This window comes from Vicugna pacos, chromosome 27 (genome assembly GCF_048564905.1).
Source record: "Vicugna pacos chromosome 27, VicPac4, whole genome shotgun sequence".
Classification (NCBI taxonomy): domain Eukaryota; kingdom Metazoa; phylum Chordata; class Mammalia; order Artiodactyla; family Camelidae; genus Vicugna; species Vicugna pacos.
Genome location: NC_133013.1, coordinates 23,834,290 through 23,858,056, shown reverse-complemented (window position 1 = coordinate 23,858,056; position 23,767 = coordinate 23,834,290). Strand labels below are relative to the sequence as shown.

Genomic DNA, 23,767 nt, shown 5'->3' with positions numbered 1-23,767 from the left:
CAAAGAGGGACGACTTTTTCCAGCCCTCTCCTTATAACCAGGCTAGGGAGCCTTGAGTTTGTGCCCAGGATGCTGAGGATCTCAAGCTCAGCTTCTAGGGCAGAGACAGATGAGCACAAAATCCATCTTTTAGGGATATCTTAGTTCCATAGACTGGGTAGCTTGTAACCAACAGTAATGTGTTTCCTCTCAGTCCTGGAGGCTGGAAGTCCGAGGTCAGGGTGCCAGCCTTTCTAGGTTCTGGGAAGGGCTGTCTTCCAGGTTACAGACCACCAGCTTCTCCCTGTATCCTCACAGGGCCAAACGAGGACTGGAAGCCTTCTGGGGACTGTTTTATAAGCACACTAACCCATTCATGAGGCCTCCATCCTCATGACCGAATTGCCTCCCAAAGGCCCCGCCTTCTAGTGCCATCACATTAGGGGTCAGGACTTCCATGTAAGAACTGAGGGGGACACAAACCTTCAGCCTGTAACAAGGGACTAGCCATGCAGACCTAAGGCAACATGACGTGGGGACAGCCGAGGACCCGGAGTCAGAACAGGGCGTCTAAAACCTGATGAGAGTGTGGTATGATTCTCCCCCAAGGCAAGGCACAGATGAGTTTGTTAACCGGGAACCCTCTGTCACTTTGATACATTCATTCCGGGAACTTTGAAATGCCTCTGGCAGAGCCATGGAGGCCAGGAGAGTAAAAGACACAGCTCCTGCCCTTCGAGCACACGGAACTAACTTTCACACACTTACGTAGGGAATAGCTGCTGCCCGTGTCTTTGGGTTGAAAAGGAGAGGCGTTCTCCGGCCGTGTGGCCTGGGGACCTGGGCTTACGGATTTCCTCCAGTGCTTGGAGGAGAGCTCCTCCTGGGTCTGAATCAGGAGCCCACAGCACTTCTTGCCCTGTTTTCAGCCTGACAAGTGTAGCACAGCAGTCTCAGAACACGCACACGCACACACGCACGCACACACACACACAGCAAGCTAAGACGGTTTCTCTGTGCCGCTTACCTGTATTCACACACACACACACACAACACACATAACACACACACACACAGTCTTGTCTGTGCCGTTACCTGTGTTTCCTGGACGGTGCTTATGCCGGGATTTTCTTCTCAGAGCTGTCAGAATGCACTTCCTGCCCGGCCACCACAAGACCCTGGCTGGCATCCCCGGCACTGTTTGCAGAGCTCTCTCCTGTGCAGGCAGGGCCAGGGAGAGGCCGCGGCAGCGGCTTCCCAGGTGGCATGAAGCCTGCTGGGGAGTCCCAGCCAGAGCAGGGCCTGCTGCTGCCAGACGCCCCGTTCTAATGAGCAGCCCTTATGGAGAGATGGGGGTGGGATGATGGAAAACATTCATTAGGCCTCACACTGGGAGGGGACTTCTGGTCCTGCAAGTGTAAGGAAGCCAGATCTGGCCAGAGAAGGCTCAGAGCAGCAGAGCTGGGGAGCTAACCAAACGCTCAGAGCTAACATTGTTTTTTACATTGTACTCCTAGACGCTGTCTCATTTAATCTTCATGTAAACCCTGAAGGCTGCCTCTATTTTATAGAAAGGACGCTGAGGGTCAAATGGGTTAACTGACCGGAGCCAGCCCTACCTGAAACCAGGCACCTTGAGCCTGCAGATTCATGGCTTATGGCCACCGAGAGAGAACTGACCCACTCGATTCTGAAATACACCTGGGTAGCGAGGGTTGCCTTGCTAATGAACCTTCATTCTGGCAGGGGCAATGAGGAATCAGAGCTGAGCTAATGGACTGAATTGTGTCCCCCCCAGACTCGTATGTTGAAGCCTAACCGCCCACGTGACTGTACTTGGAGATAGGGCTTTTAAGAGATAATCAAGGTTAAGTGAGGTCGTAAGGGTGGGGTCCTCACATGATAGGATTGGTGGCCTTATAAGAAGAAGAAGAGAGAGAAATCTCTCTCTCCATGTGCATTCACTGAGGAATGGCCACATGAGGGCACAGTGAGGTGTCGGTCTGCAGACCAGGAAGCGAGCTCTCCCCAGGACCCAACCATGCTGCACCCTCATCTCAGGCTTCCAGGCTCCTGAACTGTGAGAAAGTACATGTCTGTTGTTTAAGCCACCCAGTCCCTGGTGTTTTGTAACAGCAGCCTGAGCAGACTGACAGGCTGGTATTAAGTCTAGCAGCTTTTTCTCTCCACCTAAAATTCTTCCACCTACGATGGTAGGTGCTCAGAGCTGATCTGAGCCTTGAAGGCCCAACCCACCTTCTCAGTGCAGCCTTCCTCACCTAAGTAAGGAGCAATCTCTCTCTCCCGTGGGGCCCCTAGTGCCTTCCCTTCCCTCTCTGATGACCAGGCTCCTTTGTATTATTGTCATTTGTGGACATACCTCATCTCCCAAAGAGCCGAAGCTGGATTCCTCTCTGTGTCCCCCACGTGCCTGACCCAGGAGGCACCCCGTAGATGTCTGCTGAATTGAGAGCTCTCCCAGGGCACCCGAGTGATACTTCACTGGTGGGAAGTGCAAAGATTGCCACCAGAAGGCCTAGTGGGTGGCCAGTTGTCAACAGATGAAAGAATCACCATGTCCATCTGTCTACTCCCCTTTTTTTTAACCAGATGCCTTGTTAATGCCAGTGTTCAGATCCTCCTGGCCCTACTTTCACAGGCCCTAGTGCACACTGGCAACGTGCAGCTTTCATTTCCCTCGCCCACTTCCTCTCTTCCCCTCTCCCCTCCCTCCCCACCCCTTGCCAATGATACCGAAGATCTTTGGGGTAGAAGATGCCTTTCTTCAGTGACTGTGGAATTATGCCCACTGGCCTTTGCTTAGAAGACCAGAGAAAAATTCTGTCCAGAGGATGATCAAGAATGGATCCAAGAAGGCCTTCAAGGGCTCTCTCTTATGTTCTAAATCAGTCAGGTAGTTTCTGTGTGACTTCTCTTAAATTCAAAATGCAGGAATCTAATTTTCAGTGAGAAAGAGTGTATTAAAGACCCAGCACCCTTGGCGTGTTCTTCATTTGGGTGCTGGTGACACAGGTATGTTCACTTTGTGCAGATAAAGCTATTAAGGAGTGTGTGTGTGTGTGATACTTCAATGAAAAGCACTCTTTTTAAAAAATTAAAACCCAAAACAACTGAGCCATTTGCTTAGGTCACACAGCTAAAGGCAGGAACTCAGCTCTCCTAACTCTTCAGTTAAGACCTATTTTAGAATCACATCTCAGAGCAAGTAGAGAGGCCAATTTCAGTCTCTCTTGATCTCAGTGTTGCTGGAACTTCCCTCAGTTCCCATGGAGCCGCTCTGCCCCTGAGAATGGGCGCGGTGTCTGAGAGGAGGTTTCTCATCACTACTGAGGCCACACCAGCTCCCTACCTGCTGTCTCTGGTGACTGTGGCCACTGAAGAAATCTGCAGGCAGGTCACATCCTCCCCTTGGTGCAGTGCCCTGGAAAGGGGCCCTGTAGAAAGCCCTCTTGTGCTTGTGTTGGCCTGGATGCCCTGAAAGGAAGGGCAGGTGGTCTGGCCAGGCTGGAGGGTGATGCCCCCTTAGGCCTTATTGGCAGCTCTTTGTCTGGACAAAGGTGACAGATCAGCAGCTATTGATTTAGCTACAGCTCCACGAAGAAGGCATATATAATGAGAAAACATCATATTGTAAATCTGAGGTCTCTCTTAATTATGTTCATTCCTTTCATTCAGCAAGACTTTTGTGTCCCGTGATGACTCTCTGCTGACTTTCTACTGACTTTGTAAAGCTTACGCAGTCCAAGATGACATTTGACCACCTGAAAGCCTGGGAGTGAGGGGATGAAATAAAACTGAGCCCTGACTTCATCCCCCTAATCTGTCAAAAGCTTCTCAGACAACTCTCCCCTGGTGCCCAAGGCCCTGAGCATTAAGCTCAGGCTGTCTGCATCCCAGTCTGGCTTCCCTGCCCCTACGGGTGGTGCTGCGCCTAATTCAGCTGACTGTTCAGCTGTGTTCATGACATCAAACCACCACTCCTCTGTGCCAGGAGCCCCCCTGAACTAGCCAGGAGTTGTCTCACCCACTGAGTCTCAGTGCTGCAGGTTGGCCCCTTCCAGGACCTCCTGAGCCTGTCTTCCTATAACATCTGAAATGTGGTTCAAGGGACAGTACCATCTAGATGTCCCATTCAGGCTCCTAGCTAAGCCAGGGGGTGTGGCTCTTCCCACCTCTTGTGGACCCCTTACCTGTAACCTGGTTAAGTCCTGTCATAGGTGGGCCTGGGGGTAGAACTCCTTATACCCAAGGTGACCAAACTACCTACATCCATTTGTGTCTTCTGCTGTCTGGGGATTAAAAGTAGTGGCCTCTGGCAGGTCATCTCACTACACTGCTGGTGACCTCTGTAGACCCACATTTTCAAAAGGCAACTAATAGCCAGCTCTGTTCCTGGAGGGGGCTGACCCCCACGGGGATCTGCCTCACCCCAGCAAGGGTCAGGAGTCCAGGTGGAGTAAGTTCCAGTTAGGCTCATGTTCTGTGCTAATTTACCAGGAACCAGGAATTGTCATCTTTGAGTTAACGTTGTGCTGTGCCAGCCAGACTGTCCACTTTAATATCTTTTCAATTAGTGAGTCTTCCAATAATAGCATTTTAACAGTGAAGTTCCAAAGAAAAAACTTGTTCTTAATTTTTGTCCAAAAGGGGAAGAGAGACTTCTAATAATGATATCATTATAAATTCTGAAGTGATGATCATTTGGCTGTGCTACAAAATTTGTGGCTAATAATTAAAATAAAGATTTAAGTAAATGCTTTATCAATAAAGTAGATGATAGGGCATATTTTTCTCAGCCAGTGTCAGAAATGGCAGCACATAGCCATGTGCTGAATTGTCACACTGCAAGTCTTTAAAATTCCTGCTGGATTTGAAGGTATTAACAAGTCCCTATCAACATTCTCTGAAGGGTTTTGATGTCATTTTAGCTATTGAGCTAAAATATGTGAACTATTACTTTGTTGATTTTGTTCTTAAACCAAACTGCATTATCATCTGAGAGTGTGTTCTTAAAGTATTGTTAAAAGTACTTTGAAAACTTGTAAATCCCTGTAATTTATGTTTCTCCTGCCTCTGCTGTATCATTCTGTCCTTCTGGTTTTAATTTGAACGCAGTCCTGTCTGGGTGTGTACCTGTAAAATTGTGTTTTTCCAAGTACAATTTACAGTCTTGACCTTAGATTTTACAGTGTTCCTAACCTTCCACGAGCTTCCCCCTATGCTAAGAAGTGGGCTTTGGGTCACCCAGCTCTTTTTATTAGAACAGTCTAATCAAGGTTACTTGAAACAGATCTGAATTTGACATTTCTTAGTTTATCATGTAGGCCTAGGGAGTAAGTTAGGAGGGCTTCCCTGGAAGCCCATTAATTGCATTGCCCCATTTCTTAAAATGTACACAGTTGTAAACCCAGACTGCTTCGAGACAACAGTCTCATTTATCTAAACAATTCTCCTTTTAGACTCAGTGGCACTGATGGAAACACAGATAAGCAGTATGGATCGGAGGAAGGATCTTTCGGAGGCTGTGTTTGCAGAAACTGTTCCCATTCCCCTTGCAATCCTTTTTCTTTCCCACAGCTTGTCTGCATAGGAACAGCTCTATCTACGCTCAGTACCTTCCGTGAGCTAGGTTAGGGGAAGACTGCGGTGGGCAGGACTACAGCGGACGGTATCTTTCTTGTGTGTGAGCTCTGCAGGTTTTAAGGAATATGGCTATTTTGCTTTAAGGGGGAGAGTGAAGGGTGGGGCGTTCTGTTAAAGCAGTGTGTATCCCGAATCCATTCCATCCTCTCTCCGTGAGGAGTCCATGTTTCCTCGGGGATTATAATTTTTCAATGGCTGCAGAACTTTGGGAAACTTTTCCTTAAGTTAGGAAATGAGATTTATTTTCTGCTCCTTTCAAATACCATTTAAGTTAAGTTCTGGTAAGGAGTTACGAGTCTTTTTCCCCCCTCCTCACACTTCTTCAGTGTGTTCTCCGTGGCTCTTACTGACACTCCCGGCCAGGGAAGGGACACATGGGGCAGGCCGGGGCTTTTGGCCACTGACCTGGGGTTCCTCCTGTTCCAGGTAATCGTGCAGTCCGGCCGCCACCCCACGGTGCTGCAGAAGCTCTGCCAGCTGCCCTTCCAGTACTTCAGTGACCCGCGGCTGATCAAAGTGCTGTTCCCGTCGCTTATCGCAGCGTGTTACAACAACCCTCAGAACAAGATCATTCTGGAGCAAGAGATGAGCTGTGTTTTACTGGCCACGTTCATTCAGGTACCTTCTGTGTATGCCTTATTCTCTGGCTTTACATGTAAGCTAGTGCAATTGAAAAGCAAGTGAGCCAATTGTTTATTCTTGTCAGAAACACTTTTTAAAATTTCACGCATTTCTGTGCTTGAAAATTAATTTCTAAAAGATGATGGTAAAACTGGGGTTTGAGTGTTGTATAATTTCTACTTGGAGGATTTCAGGAAAAGGATATTTTTCCAGTTAATGAAACGGTAAACGTGCAATAAGGAAATGTTTTTAAAAGACTGCTTTTAAGTCTTTAACTGTTATATTCATCTTGCCCTTTGTCTAGTTACAGGGAATGGATAGTGACTGATGAAGAAAGATCAATTAAAACTTCTATTCATTTGTAAATTTTTAAATAAGTATTAATATATACACACACAGCCTGTGTGTATGTAATAAAAATCTATTATATTGCTTTTTCTTAGATCTAAAACTTTTAAGTATGGGCCTTATATTTTTCTGATCCAGTTAAATTCTGTGGGACTGGAATCAGAATCAGTGCTGTAGCAAAGCAGCATTTCCGCATCTAAATTAACCCAGTCAACCTACAACAGAAAATCAAGTTGGCTCTTCTTTAATATTTGCTAATAGCTAATCCTGTGATTTTGTTTCTGTCACTATATATTATCATTTGCTGAAAATCTTCCATTTTCTTTCAAATGTTCACCCAAAAGCCAATGTGTTTTTGTCCCATGACGCACATGTGATTAATAGACAATGTTTTCTGTTCATAAAAATGAAACAGAAAGCAGAGCTCTGTATTAGTATTGTTCCTTATTCTGGCTAATACACATAGATCACTTTTGAAAGGATGTAATAGTGCCCAGCTGGCTGGGAGGCTGAAGAGTCCCCCAAGCCTGCTTCACCTTAGACAGCAATTAGCACTTTACATTTCTTAAACTATCCTCTATTAGATGATCAATTAATAAACACACTAGATCAATTATGTTTAGGAATGTTTTATTTTAAGCCTAATTGTTCTGTTTGAGTCTAGGTTCCATTTTCTGAAAAATTTTTCTAAGATATTCAGATATACAGGTAGGATTGTTTCAAAAAACATTGTAGGGTTAAAAATTAAAATCTTAATGAAGTTTTATAACCATCATATCAACATTTAGGATTCTTCATATATTCTTAGCCTTAGGATTAAATTAAATGGAAAATACAATACAGAGAATTTGATGACCGTGATCTTAAAATTCATTCTTTCATTCAGCAGGTAATTTTTTAGTGCCTGTGCTGGGTACTGCTCTAGGCAATGGGAATACAGCAATGAGTAAAACAGATAAAAATTCCTGCCTCTAGAGAACTTTCATTAGAGTGAGGGAGTCACTCAAAAACAAATAAGTAAAATAAATAGCATGTCAGATGGTGTTAAGTGCTGTGGAGAAAAGTAAGGCAAGAGAGGGGGACAGAGCCCGCCAGCGAGGTGCTGTGCAGTTTTTTTACGGCAGGAGCAGAGAGGCCTCAATCAAGACAGTGATATTTGAGCAAAGACAGTTTTGCATCTGTACCAGCTTAGTCCCTTACATTTTCAACTGCTGGAAAACAATGTATAAAAGTATAAATGATACCAGAATCTAAACTAAGGATCATGCATATTACGTGTGTTCATCTGGTATTGATCTCAAAGTACTTCTCATTCAACTCTATTAGATTTAACACGTTTAAATGTGATTTAATACAAATTTAACATACATTTTATTTTAACACACAAATTTTGTAAATGCTACAGAAATTTCTCATAACGCCTATATGGGATGTGTGGGATAACAGCAAGTTAGATTGGTGGAGTTAAATCAAGCATTTTTTCTATAAATATGCTCGAGGGAATGAATACGCATTGGATTTTAGTTTATAAAATGGTTCTGCAAGGTTCCTGTGTTAGATTATTAATAGTTATTAAAAATTACATTAAAAATAGGAGCTAGTAGCTTGTCCTAGGTGTCTGAAAATTTATGTATTATAGATGACATTTATGTTCCATCTAAAAGTAACATTCCTAAACTTTAAGATTCAGCTGCAGAATAGATGGTCCTAAAGGGTATTTTGCTAAGTGCAGTCAGAAAAAGACAATTACCATATGATTTCACTTACATGTGGCATCTAAAAAAAACAAAATAAACGAACAAACAGAACAGAACAGAGACAGACTCACCAATACAGAGAACAAACCAGTGGTTGAGATAGGCAGGTGGGGAGTATATGAAAAAGGTGAAAGGAATTAAGAGGTACAGACTTACAGCTATAAAGTAAAAAGTCATGGGGATGTAGCGTACAGCATAGTCAATAATATTTAATAACTTTGTACGGTGACAGATGGTAACTAGATATACCGTGGTGACCGTTTCAAAATGTATGTGAATTTGGAATCACTATGCACACTGTGAATTAACATCGTATGTCAACTATACTTCAATTAAAAGATTTAGCTGCAGAATATATAAGTGCTTTTATAGTTGTACTTTTAAAAAATATTAAATATCTGTCAATATTTTAAGACAGTTTTGGCTAAGCATTTAGTTTGTAAGCTATAAAACAAACTTGTAGTTTCCACAGGAGGCAACAACCTGGCCCCTGGTGATACTTACAAGATGTGAGTCATCACTATTTGATTTTAATGTATGATAATCTGAACTACGTAACACCAGTTTGTTCAGCTTTTATGTTTGGACTCCAAAGTATTCATGCAGAAATCGTTGTCTCGGAATTCAGAAGCATTTTTAAAGCCACTCTTAGCAAAATTCTCTGTTCATGGCATTGGTATAAAAACATTTTTCTTGTCTCACACAGGATTTTGCACAGACTCCAGGTCAGGCAGATAACCAGTCTTATCAACCCAAAGGTACGTCTCTATTGAAATTAAATGTTATGTGTTCGTTAGCTGGACATTTCTCACTCTACCCTCTGGAAATGTTAGAGAAATCCATTTATTACATCACCAAAAATATTTGTGATTCGGATACCAGGTATATTTCAGGGAATAAAGAAATTGATTTTGTCATCAAGCATGAGTGCATCAGAATATACAGAGAAATCTATGGAAGTAAAAGAAAAGCACAAAACATCTTTATATAATTTATACTCACCTCTTGCAAGATATAATAAATGGTGAATAATTACTGAAGAGCCACTTTGTAATACAAGAGACAATCAGATCATTAATATTGGCCTGCATTACTCACATAAATGCTGAAATTACATAGGTTTGGTTCTCTGTCCACGTTCAGAATAAAACTGTCATTGATAGTAGCCCACATGTCCCCCTAAATTCAAGTACTTGAATTTTTTATTGATAATAAAAAGTGTAAAATTGTTTTACACGAAGAAGAAGGTACCAGATGAGCAGAGTTTGGGGGCCAAAAGATTTACAAGCTCTTTTTTCTTCCCTGTAGCATGCTGAGGTGTTGCCTGTGATCAGAGCTGAGACATAGAATTTTAAAGTGCATATTTACTTTCTGAAATATTCTGCTACCCACACGTAATTGAGAAGTACAAGTTGCTCTTTGTCTGGCTGTCATGACAGCATCTCTGATTAATGAGACCTTAATCTAGATTTTCCCCAATTCTTCCATTAGTTTGATGGTCTTTAAAGTGGCCAGAGGTCTACTCCCAGCAGGACCCTCTAGGGCACCCACCCAGTAGCGCTTACCTGGGGGAGAAGCGAGGTCACCATGGGGGGGGGTGGGGGGTGGGGTGTGTGTGTGTGTGTGTGTGTGTGTGTGTGTGTGTGTGTGTGTGTGTGTGTGTGTGTTTGAAAAGTACATAAAAGAGAATATAACTATAATTGCAACAATATCATGAAAAAATGCCATGTTTTATTGGCTCAGGCACTCAGAGAAGTAAACAGAAAGCTATGCCCCTTTTTAGAAATTCAAGACAACGTCATAGTTGGTACCATTTGTCTAAGCTAGATTTAGTTTGCAAGTTCACTTCTGCCCTAACTCAGTCACTGTCTTTTTTTCTAAGCTGTTGGAGACTAGATCAGCATAATTTGTTACTATTTCTTACAAAACAATCTTCTAAATTTTGAATTTACAAAAATGCCAAGAAAAGTCTTCTTCTAATGTATTTATTTTTAATTGTACGGCAGTTTTTTTGCCAGTAAGAAGTACAGACATTCTTGTTTCTTCCTCTTTCTTCTGATGTAAGAATGAGTGACCATTTGCTGTCTGTTTGTTGGGCAGAGTCCCTGGGGCTGCCTCTGGCTGTTGGTTTCAACTTTCTTTCCAAGGGACCATCTTCTCTGACTTTCATGCTTTCCCCAATTACAATAGGATTAATCAACAGAACAGCAAGTGGGGAATTGTTCTCTACTCTGTTCAGAAAAAAAAATCACTCTATTGGTGATAGCTTATAATACGCTTACTTGATTTTTAAAAATAGTGATGCCTCACTATGTTGCCAGTTTGCACCTTGGACATCTGTCCCCTTTTGCTTAGATTAAATCCCCATAAAATGTTTCAGGATGTTTTGAGTTCAATGCCCAGGTGAACCTCTAAGTTCAAGTATAAAGCAGCTCCTGGTAGCACCACTTCTTACTGCTGAGGAAGAATGGTTTTCAGATGCTGCTGGATGACTGGCCGGCCATGAGATTGTTTGCTTCAATATCCAGTAAAGCTCCTGAGAGTTTCCTGTGCTTTGTTAGGTAACTGAATGCCAGACTCAGGCGTTTTTAAAGTTATGCTTAAGCTAAAATCATGTTTTAAATTAAATATACTATTTTAGAAAACAAATGTTAAGTCTACAAACAGATCTACCCTTTCAAGGCTAACTTAAGGATGGAATATATGACTATCATTTCATTCACCAGACTTATTTTCCCGTATCTTCTTACTCTGGAGTCCAAAAACAATGTTTTTCATAATGTTTTATATAGGGGTTAATGTCTGAATAGGTTAGAAGCACAAAATAGATTGTGATTAATATACTATATATATATATTTTATACTATGGATAGATACAATTACCTTGTTTACTTACACTTGCATCATAGTTTAGATGAAGTGTATGTCTCCATTTGTACTCGGATATCAAAATAATTTTCATTTCTTAAACACTGAAGAATGTAACTCTTTTTAACTTTTTTTCCTCTCAGGAAAATGCCTTGGCTCCCAAGATTATCTTGAGCTGGCTAACAGATTTCCTCAGCAGGCCTGGGAAGAAGCTCGACAGTTTTTCTTAAAAAAAGAGAAAAAATAAATGTTTTGGTTGGTTCTGTATTTGAGTACCCTCATTAACATTTTTAATTGTTCAAACATTCTAACTGTTCCTTGAGGAATTCATTTTCACATGTTTATACTGTGTAGATATGGTACATACTTTGCACTATTTATAATGAATGTAGATACTTTCATGTTCTAATTCTGTAAGTTGAGTTTACTTCATTTATGCACAACATTTTGGAGTTTGGTAACTTACACCCTATGATAATATATACTTTGCATTTGTAATATGGGTGAAATTAGATATAAAATTAGCAAGTCCGTTTTGTTCTTGTAATAAAATAACTTATTCTGTTTCCAATGGTGACTTTTCTTGTTAGGGCAATACAGATTTGAAAGAAAAATGTTAACTCCAACTCCGGAAGTCTCTTAATTAAAGATATACTAAAAGTTAACCTGCTGTAAATTTCCCTTTTTAAGGTTTGGAGTAAAACATGTTCATGACACTTTTACATCCTAATTACATAATATGTTCTCGGGGTGGGGGTTACTTGAAATGAATTTAGAGCATCGTATTCGTTGATCTGCCTAAACTTGCCTAGTAGCCAATTCTAAGAGCCTCCTATAGAAATAGCATCAATGAACTGAAATTATTCTCCAGAATAAAAATTAGTGATCCAAAAAGATCAACCACAGTGAATCACCCTGAAGTATTTTCTCAAATAACTGTGAAATGAAGCAGCGCCGAAGTAAAAGCAAAACAGACGGCTCACAGCGGCTCTGAATAAAAGTTGAAACTACGCCTGTGCGCCGCTCCCAGCAGAACGTGCGGAGCGTCCGCCCGGAAATGCTGACTTTTTCATCCTTGTTCTCATTGTTTCTCCACCTTAAGCCGACGGTCGGTGCTAAGCCGTTCACTGAGTGACATCGGCAATAATTTCTGTCAGATAAGGATCAAACATTACCAAGAAAAAATCTGGTCGGAAAAAATTTGCTCTGAATATGTATCAGATTCAAGACGAGGGACGGGGGTGGGGGTTGAAAATACAACTTTCATCGGCTTTTTAAAAGCAAAATTACCTACCTAGTGTTCAGGACACTTCTCTTTGGAGACTCACAATGCTGCCGAGCTACGTATATGCAGTTTTTACTTCTTTGCAAACAAAAAATAAAGAGATTCAATTTCAAAACAAAACAAAAAAAATGAACGAGCGCATCCCAGTGCGCTCTATGCTCCCGACCCGCCCGCCGTTTCCGTGCAATGGTTGCGGGGCCGCCGCCAGGCTGGACTCCAAGCCGGGGGGCCGCCAGCCCCGGGCCGGGGGGCCCGGCTCTCGGGAAGCCCCTCCCGCCTCGGCGAAGCCGGCTCCCAAGGCTTGGGAGGCGACGAGGCCGCGGATGCCGGACCCAGGAGTCCCGCCGCGGTCGCGCAGAAACCCTTCGAGCCGCGGCCGGGCTGAGGGGGACGACCCGGGAGGCCGAGGGCTGGGGCCCCAGGTGTCCGCGGCCGGCTTCTTCGGCGACCCGCCGCCGCCCGGAGCGCCCCGACCCGGGGAGGAGTTCCCGAATCCCGCCGGCCCCGCGCGTCTTGGGGCGTGGACGCAGAACCCTTGTAGCTGAAAGGAATAATCAAATATTTATAAGATTTCCTGCAAGACGCTTCACAATAGAATATACTTCTTATCTGGTCGGAAATTTGCCAAAAGGCCATAAATAATTGAGACAGCTGTGATTAACCTTCCAGAAACCGTACCAGAATTCGCAATTAAAACATTTAATTGAATGGTCTCATTTGGCCCCCTCGTCCGGGAGGAGAGAGGGTTTGACTGACAAACCCGGCTCCACCCGGCTGGGGAGCCTGCGAGGATCGTGCCTGGGGGCTTCTGGGTGACTCCCGACCCGCGCCGTGTCTGTAGGTCTCAAGTTCCCTCCTTTAATGCTCGTTTCTTCGGCCGGAGTGATTTAAGCTCTAACTCCCCTGGGTTTTACGACTTCTAAACTCTCCTGAGATGAGAAAGTGCGGCGCGCAGGTGAGTGCAGACACATCTTGTTCAAATCTGCAGGGACGAGTGCCACCCACTGGCTTTCTCCTGGGGCGGGGGCCTCTTCCCGGGTCTCCCGAGGCTCAGGGGCCACAGGAGGACCCCCTGGGCCGAAGCGAAAAGCTTCTGCTAGGTCCAGCCTGCAAAGCTGACGATGCGACTTTTCCCCGGGGTGAAGGCTCAAATTTGAGCCAAATAGGAAAAAGCCGCCAGAGGCCGGTGGGCAGCAACGTTTGAAGGCCCCACGCCGTTGCCCAACCGAATGTCCCGCTCTAGGCGGCAGCTCCCTTTCTCGGGAGCTCTACAGGGCTGTCACCCAGGACGCCCAGCAGGATGTAGGAGCCACAGCTTCCTGCTGAGTTCCGGAGTCTCTTCCTCCCTCCCGGCAGTCGGGGGCGCTGTGACCCTGAACCCTGAACCTGGCCCCAGTTGAACCTAGGTCCGAACTTCGCCTCCTATACAATCTTTCCTTCCTTCCCCTGCTGGGAAAACCAACTGGGACATTTCTTCCAGAGCTCCTTGCCACGCTTTCTAAATTCCTGGGTCTCAGTAATCTGGGGAGGGATTACTCGTCACCGTCCCTCTTCTTCCACTTCCCACTCCCTGTTCCCATGCTCTGAACACTAGGTTCTCCTGCCTTCCACACTGAAACCATCCCCTTAAATATCCTGTTTCCCACTGGGGAAACTCTCAGCCTTCCTGAACTCCTGCCCCTCTGCTCCCTCCCGGACCCACTCCCCCACCAGCCGCTGACCTTCTTGACCAGGCCGTGTCCTGATCCAAAAGATGGACTCACCTAGCACTCCAGCCTTTCTAGGCACGATTTCTGCCAGGCGCCAAACTTGCTTTATAAATTGAACCACTCCATACCCAACTCCACATCTGGATCCCAATGGAGTATTTCTTTGTGCCCTTTCTCCCATTACTGCTCTCAGTCTAGCTCCATTTATCTGCATCTTCCATGCACAGTCTCCATCAACAAGGTGCTAGTCTGTAATTGGTCACACAGTCCTCGCTTTTGCACTGAATCCCAGTATCTTGAAGAAAGTTTACCTTTACATCAATCAGACCCATATTTAAAAGCCTCTAATCTTCCCTGCATCAGCTTAATAAACTCTCTGAATTTCCTGCTTTTATCACAACTCCATTGGGAACTTCTCTGCAAATAGTTTATTACTCATTCATTGTTTTCTCTCTCCAGTACGCTGCTATTCAGCTAATTCTCTTGCTCTCTTTGGTGAACACTTGTATGGGAAAACACAGCTAACAATGTGTGCCAATTTATGCCCCACCACCACCACCACAGCAGAATCTCACATTTTCTAGAGAACAATCTTAGACAATGTCTCGTTTAAATCCAGTTTGCTGCTCTGACAAAACTAAGCTTTAAGCTATTCCACAGTCAACACTGAAAAGTTGATTTCTGTTCCACAACCCATTAAAAATTAAAGTTCAGTGGGAATACTGCCACAGGGACTGAATTTCCCAGAATTATGGAGTCTTTCAATATGTATTAAATTTGTGGCATAATAGCCATAAACTTTTCCATCTCTGGGAATCCCTTCCCTGCCTCAATTACATAGAGCTATTCAAATTATTAGATAAATCTTCTGAGAATATCTTATTCTAAAGTGAATCTGTTAAATAACTAACTACGGCTTCCCATCTCTGGCCTCTTTGATTGAACTGGCTTTTTTACTACACAACTGGGTATCTCATTTTAAAAGTTCAGTAAGCATAAAATAAAACACTTGTAATAGTTACAGGTAATTTAATTTATAAAGAAATCCCTACTGTACTGCATGAGATGTTTAAAGATGACCTGGGAACCACTAAAACTGATATTTATTAATGTAACTAACCAACCATAGATCTGACACCTCACCGGGGACCGCTGTAATAAGGCTTCAAAGTCAAACCCTTTTGCTGGAAATCCATATGGAAAACGATGTGCCCCTTTGGGTGGTCAGCAACAAACCAGGAGAAGAGCTTGCGATGTTTTATACAGCAATACAGATAGATAAAGGCATCCTAACACACAATAACCACTTTGGCCTGAGTAATTTCCCAATATTCAGAAACAGACACACTCATATGAATATAAAAAAAGAGGAGTTAGATTTTTGATCTATGGCAAGGGAAGAGATGACTGTAATTAGATAGGCAGGTGTTTCCATTTGTAGCATTAAAAATGCTGCAGTCTGTCAAAAGCAAAATTGCAAAGCTAATTAACAACCATTAATGAATTTTTAAAATTCAAGAACCTGTTATTTCCTTTTTAAAAATGACAAAACCCTATATTCCAGATAAATCAAAAGTTTTCCAAAGTAAGATTCCTTGGGAGTTTAGCCTCCTACCCAATGGCCAGCCAGAAGGTAAAAGGAAGTATCTAGATTTCTGTTTGGGAGGGAATGGTCTAAGTTAAGGGAACGAAGCCTCAAAGAACCTAACCCTGATTATTAAAACCGTTTCTGGGCACTTAAGAGGTAAAGCTGGTCCTCATTAGCCCTACATATCTCTTCCCTTATCTCTAAGTTTGCAGCACCATTTCCTAAATCCTGAAGGGGAATGTTCTCTTTAATTTTTGTGCTCGCATCACCTTGACTTTCAGGAAGTAAAATATAAATGTGGCCCGATTTTCCCACCTCCTCCCATTTTCTTTCAATAATTGCCAGCCAGCTTCCAGCCTTCCATCTCTAACCGGGGGAAGTGGAGGAACCGCTGATGAATCCTGCCATCAGCTCTGCTGAAAAACCTACAGTGGCCTCCGGCTATCCAAGCAGCACATGGCTTCTTAAGAGAAGGCACGTCCTCTATCCGGCGACCACAGCTGCCTCTCAGACACATTTTTCCTTACCAGACACTACCTGAGCAAAGATGACAACTATCCCTTACTCAGTTAGGGCGTTGCCCTCTTTCAAAACAAATCCTGGACAAAGGATACTTGGTCTTTTAATTCAAGACAAGCAAACGGAAAGACAATGCCGGAGATTCTTCAAGAGCACTGGATTGACTGGTAGGCTGGCAGCTTCCTGAGTCTACCAAGGAAAGGCTGGTCTATGAAAAGCACTGTCCCAGGCTGCCAAAGGGTTAAATATTTGTGAAGGGTAAAACCTGAGCCTCCCGGTTTTTTTGTGCTTGCCCGGGGGCCTGCTGGAGATTCAGTATCTCTCTCGGTTATTTCCTGCGATCACTAAAGCCAGTTTTCAAGAAAACAAGTCGCAGGGGTTTGAAATGTCACACCAAGTGACCTGGGCACGGCATATCCAGGGGCCATTCCCAGCCCCCTCCCACCCGAGCCATCCCCCGCCCGCTGCATTTCGGGTCTGGAAAGAAAATAAACCAAGGACACGCCAGACTGGTTCTGGGTGGACTTATTTTCCCTGGCAGCCGCGATCCTAGCGGGGGTTTGTTGTGGCTCCTTCAGTGTATCGCTTGCAGGTGATGCCAAATGCAGATAAGGAGCCGCCGCCCGGCCTTCTCCTCTGTCTAGACGGGGGAATTAATAAATGCTTCGAGATTGATCACGGCTCGCGCATCCACTCTGGGGACAGTGGCGAGGATGAGCCGTCACGGCCCCCTGTTCGCCCCGGGGCCGTGCAGCTCGGCGACAGGGCCGCAGTGTCAGGCAGGCCGGCGAGGCACCGGGGTGTAGGGGTTCGGGACCCCAGACAGACGGGAAGAGAAGCGCAGGGAGGGTCCGAGTGCACCGGCGGAAAATGGAGCGAGGGTCCAGGCCCGGGCCTTGAGGGCCGCCAGGCTGGGTCCTGCTCCAGGAGCTGAGACAAGGCTGAGAGGGAACGACTCGCCCTCGCGAGCCGAACGGCCGCCATTGGAGCATCGCAGGTTTTCCGCCCGAACCGGGTCGCCTTACCCGCGCCGCGGGCTTCTGCGCTGAAACGCCAGGGTAGGGGGCGAGCAGGAGTGCGCCGGCTTCCGGGACGGCCTCGGCGCTCCTGCAGTTGGCCGGGCCTCGCGGGACCGCACGGGGCGCACGGAGCGCAGGGGCCTAGCCCCGCCCCCCAGGTGGCGCCCAATCCCCGCCGGGCCCGCCCCCGGCGGCACGGAAGCACGCGGGCCAGCGGTGCGCGAGGCGCGGGCACGAGCCGTGGGCCCTGCTCGGATCTTGGGCCTCCTAACCCGAGGAGCCTTATTTTCGTTGAATTAAGTCCCAACCCCAACCTACGTTCGCCCAGCCCTCTCGCTGCGCTAACAGCACACAGCAGCAGCATCGCATCGGGTTATTATTTTTTTATTAAGATCAAAATATTTGTCCCACTATGAACTGACTGATCTCACAATAAATAACAATAACTTACGTATTGTTCGGCAAAGGCTCACACACTCTGTCCTCCGTCGACTGATAATTTAAAACATTTTCAAGGAAAGTTTCGTTTCTACTTTTTTTCCAGCAATCATGCGATTTGGGGGATGGAGTGTCTGTTCCTCTGGATTATCCCCATCCTCTTCCCTGCTAGAGCCCGGGCGAAGCCGCCTAGGAGCTCAGGGCCGGGTTGGGGCAGACAGACACCGCATGGGCGAGCTCTGGGCGGGATCTGCGCGGGACCTGCCCTGCGCGTTCTCCACGCCGAGGTGGGTGCGTGGGCAGGGGGCGTGGAAACCCAGCGGCAGCGGCCCCGCGAAGCGAGGGAGAGGAGAGGGCAGAGATAACGCTAGTAAATCCCAAATTCTGGTTTTGTAAAAATAAAAGTCCTCGGAGCAGGGCTCTGCAGTCTGGTAAAAGCAGGTTTCGTCTCGGCGCGTTGGGCTGTCCCAGCCGCTTCTCTCAGTCCTCTCTCTTTAAATAATAATAATTACAAAGGCGAGAGAGTTTTCGGAGCTGGAATGGCCTGAGCATGGGTGAGTCTCATGCAGGGAGCATGCGAGGTCCGCGGGCTGGCGGGGAAGGGTCCCCCTCACGTTTCCACGGGACTCGGCACCATGCTGTTGGGGGTGTCCGGGAGCTGCGATGACAGGGAGGTCACGTCGCTGCCGGAGGAGTTGCCTAGGGAGCCAGACTCGGAGAAGGAGACCTGGGGCAGTGGAGACACCGGGAAGGAGCGGGTGAAGACGTGCCCAAGCTGGTTTTCCCGAGCCGCCTGCTCCGAGTCGGGGGTATCCCCTGGGACAAGCCGCCGGCTGGGAGCAGGCCGTTGAAGTCGGCCAGGTCCCCAAGCGCACGCAGAGGTATGGGGGGTGGGGTGAACTCGGGTTGGTTAATCCCTCGACCTCTCCTGCGAGCAATTAATCCAAGGAGACCTGGTTTAGGGAGAATTACTGGCCGGGTGCGGTTGCAGCTACTCACCCCACAGCGCCCCCCCCCCCAGCCCCTCTTAGGGCTGTCCAGCTCCTCACCCCTTGAGAAACCCCCACCCCTTTCACCTTGGCTAAGTGGCCAAATCCACCCCACCTCCCCAGGAATCCTGAGGTCCGGGCAGGTAGGGCAAGGCCTCACCAGCTGCTGGAAGGCGGGTTGGTCCAGGTCACTCTGGAGGGCGAACTCGCTGAGCGCTTTCCAGGGCGGTTGGTACGTCTGCACCTCGACAGCGCTGCCCTGCACCGCGCTCTCGTGGCGGATGGGGCTGCCCGCAACCAGGGGCGTCCCGGTCAGTCCCTGGAGGCTCTGCGGGACAAGCAGAAGTAGGGGTGGGGGAAGCTCGAGTTAGATCTTGCGTTTCCCACCGCCTTTGAGACTGGGGCTCCAGGCACTGGCACGCGATTTGGAGCCTGAAACGATCTGGGGGAGGTGTACACTTGTCCGCAGCACAGTGAGTCCTCCTTCCCCATTGGAGTTGCCCCGAGCCTGAAAACCGCAAACATAGGCCTCAGTGCTGGAAGCCTACGGGGCAAGGGAACGACAGCGAGACCTGCGTTCTCCTCCCTCTCCAGGTTTGTAAAGGGAAAGTGTTCAGTCAAGCCGAAAGGGCACAACCCGCCCCGACTAGCGGGCGCGGCACTACCATGCCGCCTTGGGCTCCCAGATGGGCCATGGACCCCGACTCAGGTCTGCCGCTGGGACAAGAAGACCTGATTTCAAATACAGTAATTAAGGAGGCTTCAACCCCAAGGTAAGCTTTGCAAGCACAAACACAAGCTATCTGGAGAGTCCAATTCCCCCTGGATATCCCGCGAGCCGGCCCAGAAAACGGCACCTAGACGGCACGGCGCGGCGCGGCGCGAACCCGAGGCCCCACCCGATCCGATTCTCCAGCACCCTGTCCCACACCGTCTTATCGTTGTGCTGCTGCTGCTGCAGCTGCTTCATAAGGATGGATTTCTTCTTATCCTTGCAACGCTTGTTCTGGAACCAGACTCGGATGACTCGCGGGCTCAGGCCGGTCATCTCCACCAGCTGCTCCTTCATGAGCGCGTCGGGCCGTGGGTTGGCGGCGTAGCACGTCCGCAGAGTGTGCAGCTGCTTCTCGTTGAGCACGGTCCGCACGCGGGTTGTCTTCTCCGTCTGTTTGTGCACATGCGGGCGCAGCGAGGGCTGCCGGCCGGACCCCGGGTCTGCAAGGGAGCCAGAGGTGTGCGAGGGGCCGCCACCCACCCTCCCCGCGCCCGCCTCGCGGCGGCCGAGTCCTCTAAGACCCGATTTCGTTTCACTTTTATTCCCTTTGTTTCGCTTTATTGTTCAATTGCCTCCCTTGCCATCTGTTCGCCCTACCCAGAGAAAGGTGTGTATTTTTGTCCCTTCCCCAGTTCACCGAAGGGCTCCCCGCAGCAATCTCCTGCCGCGCAAGCAGGGCGTGGGAGTTCTGAGCTAGGCCTGTGTTGGACGAGAGTGGCGGCTCCCGGCTGTGCCTCCTCCACTTACCAGACCCTAGGAATGCCAGCATGGGCCCGGCGGGACGAGGTAAGCCCTCCGGAAGAAGTCGGCGTTTCAGAGGAAGAGGGAGGAGGCGCGCCAGGGACTCAGGAGGGGGAAGGAGACCCACGCGGACCCTGAGCGCCGCGCTGCGTCGGGATTAGGAGGCTTGCCTCCCGCTCCCCACGAGCCCTTCCCTCTGATTCAGAGGCCGCTAGGACCGGGCGGCGTGTCGTGAAGACCCGGCCTGGGGCTCGGGTGGGCCTCCAGGGCCTGGAACGGTTCCTTCCCGCCAGCCCTTGGGCCTCGGTCCCCCGGGTCTCCTCCCTCAAGGTTCCAGGTTCCCTGGACCAGCGGCCACCCTCCCGGCCTCCGCTCAGCCGCTGGCCCTCTCCTTACTTAGCCTTGGGTTCTCTCAACCCCAAGTTGAGAAGAATTGGGTATGCAGGATCTGACTCCCACTGCCCACAACCCGCAACAAACAAAAGGGAGCCGGTCGAGACCAGGGTGCACTCAACACTGACTTCATCCTGTTTCACACCCCAATCTGACCCAGGTCTACATACGCTTAGATATATGCCGCACTGTTTCCATTTCTATCCCCTTCCAGGCATCTCTAGGTCTAGATAAATATTTACAAATAGCCAGTCTAGCCCAATTTCCTCATTCTATAGGGGAGTAAAGGGAGGACCAGAGAGAATAGGGAGCACTTCAAGATCACACAGCACCCAGAGGCTCAGCCTGGTCTAGAGATTGGTGCCTCAGGTCTGTGGCTACTTGCTGGTAACTGCTCAGACAGGGGCACCATCCCTACCTGGTAATACCCCACACACACTCCTTTCTGGGCATCTTCTGATTAGGACCCAGGGCATCTCCGAAGGTGTTTTCAATGATCCCTGAGTCCATTGTGCCTCTACCCTTTCCCCACCAAGAAACGTTTGGTTAAGTTGTTCATCAAACTGGGCCTCAAAACACAAATGCAGACTCTCGATCTTTGTTGGGTGGTCAGCCTTCAGAGCTGTCTTTATGGGTGGGCTTCTGGCTGGCTGAGCCCAGCTCTAGGCCGGGAGCTGTACTCTACATGCATACCCTCAGGCAAACCTATCTTTCCTCTCTGCCAACATACACACTGCTTGAAATTCCCAATACAAATCCTTTAGACAAAGTCACCACTTCGGATTCCCTGTCGTCATTCACCTTCCTGCTCCTAGTACCATGTCCTACATATTCCTGATCACAGAGAACACAATTCTCCACAATTCCTTACCCTCACACATTCATACACACACAATCCCAGCTCACGTTTACCCACACGCAATTTTCTCCCGGCACACACGAACGCACAACTCAGCCTGGCTCCTAGCACACAGTTCTGCACTCACCCAGAAAACCCTACAATCCTCTGCAAACGGAAATATACCCAAGTGACAACTTTTCGTCCGAGCACAACCATCCCCCTAGGAACATACACACACACACATTCACACCCGCGCTGGCGGCTCAGGGCTAGGCGCGCTCGGCTTACCTGGCAGATGCAGGCCGCGGGCGCCGGGGAGCGGTCCAGGGCTGCGCGGGCTGCCGGCCGCGGCGCGCTCGAGCAGGAGGCCGTGGTCCGCGCGGCAGAGCAGCTCGTGCTCCCTCAACGAGAACTCGTCGCCGGGCAGCAGCTGGCGGCTGCACACAGAGCAGCGGAAGCACTCGATGTGGTACACGCTGTCCCGCGCCCGCATCACCAGATCGCTGCTGCTGAAGCCCACCTGGCACTTGGCGCACTTGATGCCGAAGAGCCTGCGGGCCCACGGCGCGGCCGCTGTCAGCGCGGGGCCTGCGACCGGCCTCGCCTCCCGAGCCGGATCGGCTACGCGCACTCACGCCCAGGACGCTTTGTGGCCCAAGGGAGACTGCGGGGACCGGCCCTTGGAGGGTTCCCAGGCTAGGAGGTGGCAGCGGCGTGCGTTCGGGATGGGGGCGGCCTTCTCTCCGCGCGGGGGCGCACAGGCAGCCCGTCAACCCTGAGCCCGAGCCCGAGCCCCAGCGGGCGGTGGCTGATCCCGGGCACCCTGGGACCTCACCTGACATAGTCCCGCTTGCAATAGGTCTTCCCGTCTCTCACGAAGCACGTGCACGTCTCGTCAAGGTACTGGCTGCACTCGGCGCACTTGAGGCAGGCTGCGTGCCACTCGAGGTCGGGCGACACCCGCAGGATAAACTGGTCGTGGATCTGACTCCCGCAGCCCACGCACATGGCCGTCCCGGGCTTCTCTGCCGGGGAAGGACGCGGAGCCCGCGTCAGGCCTGGCTGCCCGGACCTCAGCCGAGGCCGCTCCAGCCCCAACCCAAACCGCTCGCGCTCTCGCTCTTTCAAGAATTACAGCCACAAGGAAGAGGAAATGGGCTTCGTAAAGGTCCAGACAATTGGAAACGAAAAAACAAAATCTTCTGAATTTGCGAGGGCTTTTTGTCACACCCCACCCCACCCCAATTTTTTCTCTATTACATTCACTTGAACATAGTCATTTTATCGATATATCTTGTAACTAAAAGCTAACACGCCAGTGAGAAGAAAGAGTAAATAGATATTTAAGCCCTACCGACGCCACCGCATCGATACTGAATGGTGATGTGCCGGCATTTCCGTCCGAACCCTCCCTCTCACAGTGACTCCCTTCTATCCCAACACAGACACATCAGCTTTAAGCGGAGTCTCCGCTCATCCTCTTTGACATTTCTCAGTCTAAATATCCGAGATCAACATAAAGTAATCTTCCTCACTTGAAGGACCGAAAGACAAGCAAGCAAACAAAACCCCCCTCATCCTTAAATCAAACCTTAGCGCAAAACAGAAGCAGATTTCACAGCCTGAGGTCAGCCTAGCAGGCTCAAGAAAAAGTGTTTAATTATAAACGAAAACAATAGGATTCCGAAGGAAAAGTGGTCCCGCAGGAAAACGCATTCGTTTTGTTTTTTCTCTCCCGGTGTCCTGTCAAATAGAAGCCACTTGTAGAATCCGCTAAACATTCTTCTGCATTAGAAATACTGCATATTAAGCACGCGCGCGCACACGCATACACACACACACACACACACACACAGAAAGACTTACTCTTGGAATGATCCCCCATAGTACCCAGAAAAGGATAATGAAAAATAATATCCACCATGCAGAAAAGAGATGTGCGCAAAGCGTGCGGCCAGGGGCAGAAGGACGAAGGTCGCGCGCCCAGCCTCGGCTCTTTGCTAACTAACTCCTCCTGCCCCGCGGAGTTGAAGGAGCGATTCCGCACCGGCCCGCACGCAGCATGACGTCAGCACGCACTCGCCCCGGGCCGGAGCTGGAGGCGGGACCTGTGGCGTCACGAAGCTTCCCCAGAACCGCGGGGGATGCGGGGGAGGTGACGGGGACCTGGGGGCGGAAGGGCGGGGTGGGTTCGGTGGAAGGCGGGGGTGACGGGAGATTGGCTGGAAGGAAA

The 23,767-nt window shown here is 48.4% G+C and overlaps 2 protein-coding genes and 1 long non-coding RNA gene across 8 annotated transcripts in view; 1 reads left to right on the top strand and 2 right to left on the bottom strand.

Moving 5' to 3' along the window:
- SCAPER (S-phase cyclin A associated protein in the ER) overlaps nucleotides 1-11,902 on the top strand; it is a 269,359-nt gene extending 257,457 nt beyond the window's left edge. For all 5 annotated transcript variants that reach the window (XM_031691717.2, XM_072950937.1, XM_072950939.1 and 2 more), the window contains 3 exons: nucleotides 6,070-6,261; nucleotides 9,076-9,127; nucleotides 11,381-11,902. In XM_031691717.2, coding sequence (XP_031547577.2) covers nucleotides 6,070-6,261; nucleotides 9,076-9,127; nucleotides 11,381-11,484 — 348 coding nt within the window. In that variant the 3' untranslated portion in view covers nucleotides 11,485-11,902. The remainder of the gene's footprint in view (nucleotides 1-6,069; nucleotides 6,262-9,075; nucleotides 9,128-11,380) is intronic.
- Nucleotides 10,081-17,455, bottom strand: LOC140689758 (uncharacterized). 2 transcript variants are annotated; one of them, XR_012064842.1, is made up of 5 exons: nucleotides 17,364-17,455; nucleotides 12,532-12,600; nucleotides 12,221-12,387; nucleotides 11,253-11,462; nucleotides 10,081-10,600 (listed from the first exon to the last, which is right to left on the bottom strand). It is a non-coding gene; the product is annotated as an uncharacterized lncRNA (long non-coding RNA). The 2 variants fall into 2 exon arrangements; XR_012064841.1 differs by having other exon boundaries at nucleotides 11,266-11,462.
- A 268-nt stretch (nucleotides 17,456-17,723) lies between these two features.
- Nucleotides 17,724-23,533, bottom strand: ISL2 (ISL LIM homeobox 2). The gene is made up of 6 exons (XM_072951190.1): nucleotides 23,401-23,533; nucleotides 22,370-22,559; nucleotides 21,823-22,085; nucleotides 19,716-19,999; nucleotides 18,945-19,112; nucleotides 17,724-18,522 (listed from the first exon to the last, which is right to left on the bottom strand). The coding sequence occupies exons 1-6, from the start codon at nucleotides 23,456-23,458 to the stop codon at nucleotides 18,406-18,408; spliced, it is 1,080 nt and encodes a 359-aa protein (XP_072807291.1). The 5' UTR covers nucleotides 23,459-23,533; the 3' UTR covers nucleotides 17,724-18,405.
- Nucleotides 23,534-23,767: the final 234 nt, after the last annotated feature.

What these genes read in the sequence shown, in the direction of transcription:
- ISL2 (XM_072951190.1), bottom strand. Translation starts at nt 23,458, where the DNA reads ATGGTGGATATTATTTTTCATTATCCTTTTCTGGGTACTATGGGGGAT. An exon ending in TATGGGGGATCATTCCAAGA is followed by an intron (nt 22,560 to 23,400) that starts GTAAGTCTTTCT and finishes CTTCCCCGGCAG; the next exon opens with AGAAGCCCGGGACGGCCATG. An exon ending in AGCAGCACAACGATAAGACG is followed by an intron (nt 19,113 to 19,715) that starts GTGTGGGACAGG and finishes CTTGTCCCGCAG; the next exon opens with AGCCTCCAGGGACTGACCGG.